Source organism: Sciurus carolinensis, chromosome 18, assembly GCF_902686445.1.
Source record: "Sciurus carolinensis chromosome 18, mSciCar1.2, whole genome shotgun sequence".
Lineage (NCBI taxonomy): Eukaryota > Metazoa > Chordata > Mammalia > Rodentia > Sciuridae > Sciurus > Sciurus carolinensis.
The window spans coordinates 10,822,029-10,832,234 of record NC_062230.1 but is presented as its reverse complement, the minus strand read 5'-3'; the positions used below and the strand labels follow the sequence as shown (position 1 = coordinate 10,832,234).

The window sequence follows — 10,206 nt, the reverse complement described above, 5'->3', positions numbered from 1 at the left end:
CAACCAGTATAACCAGTAACTTGGGTGAGTATAGGTTTTAACTCACAGGCTCAGCAAATCCATGCCCCATTCTTTCGATCACTATGCTATATAAGACTTTTCCGGGGAGTTTCAGAAGATTATGGTGATTAGACAGCTTTTCGAAAGTCGCCAGGAGGCCCGTTGAACTAGCAAAGATGTATTTGAAGTTTATGGCCTATCCCTCTCCAGTGTTTCTGGGGAAAAGATGGTTTGGAAACAGCTTTCTCCCTAAATATAGCAAGAGCAGCTGGACCTCCTATCGGTATTTTCCAACTTTCGAGCCACGTCCCAGTTAGCTCCACTAAGATCCTCGTCTCGGGGGCAGACCCAACCTGGGAACCAAGGGAGACTCTTTCTGTACACCTGGCACTTCTGGTCACGCCCCATTCCGCGAAACTCCCAATACCAAGCCCATTCACTATGATTGACGTATCCTCAGAGCAATTATAATTGGCCATGGAGGACGACCGCTCCACCTCCCCAACGACCCCGCCTCCCTTTCATTCTGAAAGAAAGAACCTCGCTCGCAAGCCCAATGAGAAGCGCCTCCACCCCAAAGATCCCGCCTTCTTCGGAGCCGGCCCCGCCCCGAGGGCGACAGGGGCGTCCGTCCTCCCGGTGCGAGTCAGACCAATCGGAGGGCGGGTTCCGCCGGACGGACAGCCACCCGCCCAATCCGCGAGCCTCGCGCGGCACCGCCCGCCCGTCGCGGCCGCCCCGCCCCGCAGCCGGGCTGAGCGGCGGCCGGGCGAGTGCGGGCCTCGGGCGGCGGCGGCGGAGCGGCCTGGGGAGCGGCGGGCGGCGCCTGGCCCGGCCTGCGCGCGCCGCGGGCGTCCATGGCGCGCGGGCCCCGGCGGGGCGCGGCCGCGGCCTGAGGGGCCATGTCCGGGGTGGTGCGCACCCTCAGCCGCTGCCTGCTGCCGGCGGAGGCCGGGGCCCGCGAGCGCAGGGCGGGCGCGGCGCGCGACGCGGAGCGCGAGGCCCGGAGGCGCAGCCGCGACATCGACGCGCTGCTGGCCCGCGAGCGGCGCGCCGTGCGGCGCCTGGTCAAGATCCTGCTGCTGGGCGCCGGCGAGAGCGGCAAGTCCACCTTCCTCAAGCAGATGCGCATCATCCACGGCCGCGAATTCGACCAGAAGGCTCTGCTGGAGTTCCGTGACACCATCTTCGACAACATCCTCAAGGTGAGCGGGCCCGCCCCGCCCCGCCCGCACACCTGTGTCCAGGTGGGAGCTGATAGCGGTGGCCCGTCGCGCGCGAGCTGGGACCACGGCCGCGCGCTTTGTCCCCCGCTCTGCGTCGCCGCCTTGCTCGCAGCATTGTCCACTGCTCCTTTGACCAGGTGCCCCTGCGCGGTGTCGAGGGGGCAGCTTCGGGGGCCGCGAGCCTGGGTCACCTGGGGCTGTCCCGCACGCCCCCTGGCCCCCGTAGGCCTGGTGGCTTTGCCCCTTCCCCAGTGCTTGGGGACCCTGTGAGTAGGAGCTGGCCAACTTCTTGGGACTTGGGGTCAGAGGGGCGCTTGGTGCTGGAGAAAGATCCCCCTGTGCATACCCTGGCAGAGTGGCGCCCCGGGTTTCCCCTGCAGCTTCCCAGAGTGAGGGAGCCGAAGTTGCCCTGCCAAGCAACAAGCCCCGGAGAGTAGAGAGGTCTGGAGGAGAACCAGCCACCAATCTTAAGTTTCAAACTTTATAGTAGGAAAATTTCAAGCATATACAAAAATAGCGAAAATAATAGAAGGAACTGTAATGTACACCTCTCAGCTTCAAGAGCCATCATGTCCAGGCCAGCCCTGTTCACCTATGCCCCCATGATCTCCAAGCAAATCTCAGTCGTTGTATAGTTGCCTTAGAAAACATAGATCACTGAAAGATAAAGTCCTCGTTTTCAAAACATAACCACATTACCATTGGTGAAAAAGGTTATTAGTAAAAGTAGTAACTCCCTAATGTCGCCCAATATCCAGTGTCCAGATTTCTTCCATTGTTGCATTATTGTTTTACTTGTTTGAATAGGATACAAATAAAATCCTTACACTGTGATGTGTCTTGCTCCCTTATGTCTTTGCTTTGTGAAAGAAACAGAATTGACAGTCTCCTTTCCAGTGTCGATACTGTGCGCTTGTGCAAAAGGCCCCAAAGAAAGGAAATCTGGAGAAAACTGATGAGGAGGGCAGAGGAGAGAGTCAGCCCTGCACCTAGATTGGGTCATTTCCTTTTTGAGTTTCTTATCTACACTTTTCATACCCCACTCCTCACTTTTCCCAAGTCCATTTGGGGGAAGCCAAGTTACAGGTCTGAGGAACATTGTCTCCAAGCAGAGGTGTAGAGACCTTTATCTACAAGAAAACCTGCCTGGAGACTCAATTTTATGGTGCCTGAGGGATTTTAAATTTAGCAAAGGGGCAGTAGAAACCCATCTGGGACATTTCTTTCACTTCCACCAGGAGGAAGCTCAGGCAGTTGTGCTGGGGATCTTGAGCCCCAGAATTCCACACCAGTATTCCTGCTTTACATTTTTGTTACGAAAATATTTCATTTCAACACAAATAGCTCATTTGGGATTGTGATGGGAAGAAAATAATTTGAATGATAAAACATCCCTTTCCTTTTCACCTCTTTCAAAAGCCACTCAGTCAGGGCTCTGGCCAAACACTTGATGAACTTTAAAGAGGAGGTGCCCAGTGCAGCTCACTGGAGTTCAATTGTGTGCTTCACAAACCGCCTCATCTTCTGGGGTAAAGTGCACTTGACCATCTCTTGGGGCCTGCTCTCTAACTTCTCTGTCAAAAGACTGGTTTTATTTTTGCTGCTTTCCTGGACCTCAGAACCAGGCAGATTTGACTGGCTCACTGTCACCCAGTTTCTTTAATTCAGAATGCAGAAAAAATATTTAGAAACATAGATCTCAAATCTAAATTGGTGCATGAAGCACATTTTAGAAAACTCAGTTTTCCCTTTTTCTAATGCATATAAACATTAACTTACTGACTTCCTTATCAACAGAAATAAGGTTTGTTAACTAGTATTCAATTTTCCTTCCCAACTTTTGACTAATTGTAGTTCCATTTGAAACTCACTTTATCCATTGTGAGGATTTCAATAACTAGTTAGAAATTCGTCTTTTAATTTGAAGCAAAAACAAAAAATCTTTTCCCCATTCCCATTTTTATTTGGTCAAAATAACTTTGGAAAAAAACTTTTTAAAAAAAAAAAAGTTTTTGTAGTTGTAGATGGACAGCTTGCCTTTATTTAATTTATTTATTTTTATGCAATGCTGAGGATCAAACTCAGTGCCTCACACATGCTAGGCAAGTGCTTTGCCACTGAGCTACAGCCCCAGCCCTGGAAAGGGACTATTTAAATAAATTGCTTTGTAGTGGCTTCAGCTGTGGATTTGAATGATACTGTTTAGAATAATATTTACATAGAGATTTAGTGTTAACAGGCTAAAGCAATATGTGCTACGCATATTGTGCCAGACCCTTTCATGTATGACATTTAATTTTCCTAACACTCCAAATGGTATTGTCGCATTTAGCCAATAAGGAAATTGAGGATAGAGTTTAAAATCTCAGGGTCACCTACCTAATTAGTAGATGGCAGAGCTGGAAACCAAACCTGGGCTTTTTTAATTAAACTTTTAATTTTGTAATAATCAGAGTCCTGTGCAGTTGTAAGAATAACACAGAGATCCCATATAACCTCTACCCACTTTTGCTCAATGGTAATATGTCATAACTTTAATACAGCCTACAACCAGGATATTGACAATGATTCGGGCAGGACAGAGAAACAGTTCCATCACCAAAAGGATCTCTCTAGTTGCACTTTTGCAATCTCCTTCTCGATCCTTCCCTCCCAAACCTTGTCAGTGATTGATATATTCTTGAGTTCTATAATTTTGTCATTGGAAGAATATTATATAAATGGAATCTTGCAGAGTGTGATATTTTAGAATTGGCCTTTATCACTCAGCATAATTCCCTTGGAGAATCAGTGCAAGTGGTTGCGTGTATCTATAGTTCCTGCCTTTTAATTGCTGAGTAGTTCATCATTTAACTATTCTTCTATTGAAGGATGTCTGGGTTGTTTCCAGTTTCTTTCCATTACAAATAAATCTTTAAACATTCATGTACATACTTTTATATCTACATTAGTTTTCATTTATCTGGGATAAATGCCCATGAGTGTGATTACTGGCTCATATAAGTAGTTGCATGTTTAGTTTTATAAGAAATTACCAGTTTATTTCCCAAATGGTGTGCTAGTTTACATTGCTGTCATCAGTGTGTAAGAGTACCAGTTTCTCTGCATCTTTGGTGTCACTATTTTTTATTTCAGTCATTTTGATAGGTGTGTAATGATATCTTCTTATAGTTTTAATTTGCATTTCTCTAATGGTTAATGATGCCGAACATCTTTTCATGTGTTTATTTGCCATTCATTTATCCTCTTTAGGATAATGTTTCTCTACTTTTGCCCATTTGCTACTTAGGTTGTTTGTTTTTTATTGTTGAGTTTAGGGAATTCTATATATATTCTAGATACTAGTTCTTTGTTATATATGTGGATTATACTTATTTTCTTTCAGTCTATGGCCTGGCATTTCATTTCTTTAATGGGGACTTTTGTAGAGCAAAGTTTTTGTTTTCAAAGAGATCCAGTTTACCAGTGTTTTTCTTTGATAGATCATGCTTTTGACATGGTCTAAGAATTCTGCATAGCCTTTGATCTCAAAGATTTTCCATTTTTTCTAAAAGTTTTATTGTTTCATGTATTACATTTAAGTATGTGATCTATTTTGAGTTAATTTTTGTGTGAAGTATGAGATTTAGATCAAAGTTCATTATTTTTGCCCGTGAATATTCAGGTATTCAAGTACCATTTGTTGAAAAGGCCATCCTTCCATTGAATTGTTTTTTTGTACATTTGTCAAAAACCAGGCGGGTATGTTTATGTAGGTCCATTTCTGAGTTCTCCTTTCTGTTCCACTAATCTGTATGTCTTTCCTCATGCTACTATCACATTATGTTGCTTACTACATAATTGAACTTTAATATCAGATATGGTGATTTCTCCTACTTTGTCTTTTTCAAGATTAGTTTATTTCAGGGCCTGTGCCTTTTTTTCCACAACAATTTTAGAAATTAGCTTTGTCTATGTATATTTTTTAAAACTTTGTTGGGATGTTGATAGCTTTTTAATAAAATTTATAGATCAACTGGGAGAAAGTTGATGCCTTTGCTAAATTGAGTCTTCTAATCCCTGAACATGGTATGTCTTCATTTATTTAAGTCTTTGATTTCTTTCATCAGCCTTTTCCAGTTTGCAGCATATATATCTTATGCATGTTTTATTAATTTTACACCTAAGTATTTAATTTTCTTTAAAGCAACTGTGAGATTGTTCCCTTACTTTCAGTTTTCATATGCTCATTGTTAATGAAAACAATGTGATTGATTTTTATGTCTTAATCTTGTATTCCACGACCTTGCTGAATATAACATCAGAAGAGCTTTCCTGTGGATTCCTTGCGACCTTTTATATAGACCCTTATGTTAGCTTATTAGCTACAAGTAGAGAGTTTTATTTCTTCTTCCTCAATAGGTATGAATTTTATTTATTTTTCTTGCCTTACTGCAAAGGCTAGAACTTCCAGTATTATGTTGAGTAAGAGTGATGAAATTGATTACCTTCTGTTTCTGATCTGTTGTTGATGATTTTTGCTTTCTGTATTTTTATCAGTCTTCATAGAGGTTTACCAGTCTATTGATTTTTTTCCCTCTAACCATAAAGAACCAGCTTTTAATTCCATTAATTTTTTTTTACCCCCTTTCATTTTCCTGTTTCCAATTCAATTTATTTCTATTCTTTGCTTCTTTTGTCCATTTACCTTGAATTTAATTTGTTCTCCTCCCCCAGTTTCTTGAGGTAGAGACTTAAATAACTTATTGAGATCTTTTTTCTTTTCTATATATAAACATTTTAAGTGCTCTAATTTCCCCTCTCAGCACAGCTATTGTGTATCCACAAATTTTGAATGTTCTATTTCCATTTTTATTCAGTTTCATGGGTATTTTATTTCTTTTGAAATGTCTTCTTTGACCCATGGATTATATATAAGTGTGCTATAGTTTACAAATGTTTAGAGATTTTCCTATTATTTTTCTGTTACTAATTTCTAGTTTGACCTTATTATGTTCAGAGAACACACCTTGTATAATTCAATTCTTTGAAATTTGTCAAGATTACTTTTATGGCCCAGAATGTGGTCTATGTGTCATATATTTTGTGGCCCTATATTGGCAAATATTCTATAGGCACTTGGGAGAAAAAAATATGTATTCTTTTGTTTGTTGGAGTGTTCTACATATGTCAGTTGAGGCTGCTGGTTAACACTGCTGTTGATTCTGTGTCCTTGATGAAATCCTGTTAAGTAGTCCTATCACTTGCCGAAGGTGGGGTATTAAAGTTTCCAGTTTCTTCTGTAGTTCTGTCAGTGTTTACTTCATATATTTTCAGTTTCTGTTGTGTGGTATATAAACAATTAAGATGATTATCTACCTGATAGATTGAGCCTTTGCCATTGTGTAATGTCCCTCCCTTTCTTTACAGATGTCCCTTAACTTACAATGTGATTATCATCCCATCAATTTGCAACTGTGTAAATTGAAACTATTATAAGTCAAAAAATGCATTTAATATACACCTAACCTACTGAACATCCTAGCTTGGAAAACAGCATGCTTTCACACTTGGTTTTTAGCCCTGAGGACAGTGCAAGGCTGAGCTGGAGCTGCCACTTGCTGCACTGTCCAGTATCCCAAGTGTCTTACTGCATTCTGCTAGCCCTGAGGAGATCAAAAGTCAGATTTTGAAATAGGTTTCTGTAGAATGTGGATGGCTTTTGCACCATGATAAAGTCAAAAAAGTCAAAGCGTAGTAAGTCAAGATTCCATCTTTGTGTTCAAAGTGTCTTTATCAGTCATTTTCCATAACCATGTCTATTTTTATTAATGCTTTCATGGTGTCTGGTTTTTCCATTCTTCTAACCTACCCATGTTGTGAAGTGAGTTTTGTGTAGTTTTTTTTTTAATTCACTCTGCCAATTTTAATTAGTTTGAATATTTAGATAATTTGCATTTAAGGTAAGGTTATTATTGATGTGTTAGGGAATAATTTGTCCTTTTGGGTTTTTGAAAAGTTTTTTAATTTGTTATTTTTAGTTACACATGACAGTAGAATGTATTTTGACATTATACATACGTGGAGTATAACTTCCCATTCTTGTGGTTGTATGTGATGTGGAGTTACACTGGTCGTGTATTCATATGTGAACATAGGAAAGTGATGTCCGATTCATTCTGCTGGCTTTCCTATTCCCATCCTCCCCTTCCCTTCATTCCCCTTTGTCTAATCCAGTGAACTTCTGTTCTTTGGAATTTTTTTTATTGTTGTTGTCCTGTTTTTATCTTTTTATGGATTATCTGAACATATTTTGGGATTCCATGTTGATTAACTTTTGAGTATCACATTTTGAATCAATTTCTTGGTAGTTCTAGGTTTACAATATACATAGATAACTTACCCAAGTCTACTGACAAGGGTATTTTACCACAATAAGTTTCCATTGAGTTTACTTTACCCTCTCCACTTTTTAAATATAAATGTCTTCGATTTCTTATTAGACCAAGCACATCAGGCAGGTTTATTTCAGTCATCAAATGTGATTTAAGAAACTCACAAGAAGTGGGGCATTCCTAATGTCCTCGACTTACCTGTTACATCTGCCCTCTGCTTACTCTTCTGATGGTCCTCTTTCCTGTCTGAAGTTCAGAGCCTTCTGTTCTCATTCCCTTTCTGTTTAGAGAACTCCTGCTAGCTGTTTTTTAAGGATAAGTGCTTGCAACAGATTCTCCTAGCTTTCTTTCATCCAAGAATGTCTTTATTTCCCCTTCGTTCTTTTTTTTTTTTTTTAATTTTAGTTGTCCATGGACTCTTTTTATTTATTTATATGTGGTGCTGAGAATTAAACCCAGTGCTTCACACATGCTAGGCAAGTGCTCCACTACTGAACCGCAACCCCAGCCCCACTCCCCTTCATTCTTAAGGAACATTTTTTTGCCAGCTGTAGTTGTCAGTTCTTCTAGTAGTTAAGGAGTGTGCCTCCACAGTTTCAGATGAAAAGATGTTGTCTTTTGAGTTGGTGTCTCTCTGTAAATTAATGCTTTTTTGTTCTCTGGTTGCTTTTAAGATTTTACCATCATCTGTAGTCTCCAGAAGTTTGATTATGGTTTATCTTGGCATAGGTTTCTTTCGGATTATTATATTTGGGGATTTCACAATTTATTGAATCTGTGCCTTTATGTGTTTTGCCAAATATAGGGGAGTTTTCAGGTATTATTTCTTCAAATACTTTCTCAGTCCCACTGATTTTCTCTCCTCCTGGAACTGATAACTGTGCTTTTTGCTCTTTGGTTATTGACCTCCAAGTCACCAAGACCATTGCCTTCTTGAGTGGATTGTAGTATCAGCCTCCTGCCACTTCCTATATCATTGGGTTAGGGTCCTTTGTTAAGGCCAAGGTTCAGTCCCCCCCATCAACCCCAGGCCCTGCTGTTACTATTCTTGTGGGGGAATTGGAGTGCCCCATGCTTTTCCAGGCAGAGGGTGGGAGTTAGAGTCCTGCTTGGCCTGCCACCACTACCTGCTGGGCCACTTGGGAGTGCCACCTGGTTCCTCAGAACAGGAAGGTGATGGAAAATCAACTTGCTTCTCAATCTTGCTGAAACCTCGGTGAGTGCCATGTGTGGTTTTCGTTGGTGTTGGGCTGGAGTAGGTCGGTGTTTTGGTCAGCTTTTTTGCTGCTGTGACTGAGAGACCCAACCAGCACAATTGTAGAAGAGGAAAAGTTGATTTGGGGGCTCAGTTTCAGAGGTCTCAGTCCATAGACAGCAGGCTCCATTCCTCAAGAGTGTGGCAGAGGGAGGCAGCTCATGTGATGATCAGGAGACAGAGAGAGGTCTCCACTTGCCAGATACTAATATATACCCCAGAGCCACACCCCAATTCCCACCTCCTCCAGCCACACCCCACTTCAGTTACCCCTTAGTTCATCCCTATCAAGGGGTTAATTCACTGATTGGGTTAAGATTTACAACCCAATCATTTCTCCAATGAACCTTCTTGCTTGTCTCACATGTGAGCATTTGGGAGACACCTCACATCCAAACCATAATAGTGGGCATTGCCAAAGGTTCTCCTGCTGTAAGCCCACCCTTCTCCAAGTGCATTGGCCAGGAACTGGCTCATCTTGGGGTTCTTTTTTCCTGTGCTCTCTGTCTCTTCCAGCTGGACTTCTGCAGCACCTGACCTGTGTGGGTAGGAGGTAGCAGGATACCCAGGGAACTCACCACCATGTCCTTCGAGTCCTGAGGTCCCTAGGCAGCACACCTTCTTTCCCACATTTGCTTATTGTGTTTTCTTGATACTGTGTTTCACAGTGTCAGAAATTGAATCGGGTGCTCTGCCCAGCTATTTAATTTAATTTTAAATTTTGAGACATGGTATTGCTATGTTGCTGAAGCTGGTCTTGAATTTGTGATCCTTCTACCTCAGCCTCTTAGGTAGCTGGGGTTACAGGCATGTGCCGCCATGCCCCATGACCTCTTGTGTTATATCCAGGGTTTTTAGGGGTGGAGATCCTCCATCTTGATGGAACAGCAGTCTTATCACCCTGATCCTTTAATTCTAGGTGTGGGGCGCTTCCTTCTTGATCATAGGTGTGCCTGAATTTGAGTATATGATTTCTTTGACTTCATTACCTCCAACCATCCTCTGCAGCTAATTATGTGAATCTACTATTTGCTTTGACTTGCTATAAATAATTCCAGTAAGACTGGTTCATTCTTTTATAATCTTAAAGATGAAACTCTCTCACTTCCTTACTGGGCTTTCCTTAAAGTTTGTGTGTTTGGTATTTGGAGTTTGCGTGATAACGCCTCTGCTGATAAAGTGTACCTTCACCTGGCAGAAGCTCAAACCCACTGTGGATTTGATTTATACAGGTTCCACAGCCTCATCTGTGTGTGATGTCCTGAATTGCAAGAGGGTCTCTTTTCTTTTCTTTTCTTTATTTTATTATTTTTTTGCAGCGCAGGAATTGAACCCAAGGCCTTATGCATGT

General features: G+C 42.0%; 1 protein-coding gene across 1 annotated transcript in view; it reads left to right on the top strand.

Annotated features, from left to right (window-relative positions):
* The first annotated feature begins 784 nt into the window (after nucleotides 1-784).
* Nucleotides 785-10,206, top strand: part of LOC124970276 (guanine nucleotide-binding protein subunit alpha-12) — a 90,387-nt gene continuing 80,965 nt past the window's right edge. Inside the window, exon 1 of the mRNA XM_047533518.1 lies at nucleotides 785-1,205. Coding sequence (XP_047389474.1) covers nucleotides 903-1,205 — 303 coding nt within the window. The 5' untranslated portion in view covers nucleotides 785-902. The remainder of the gene's footprint in view (nucleotides 1,206-10,206) is intronic.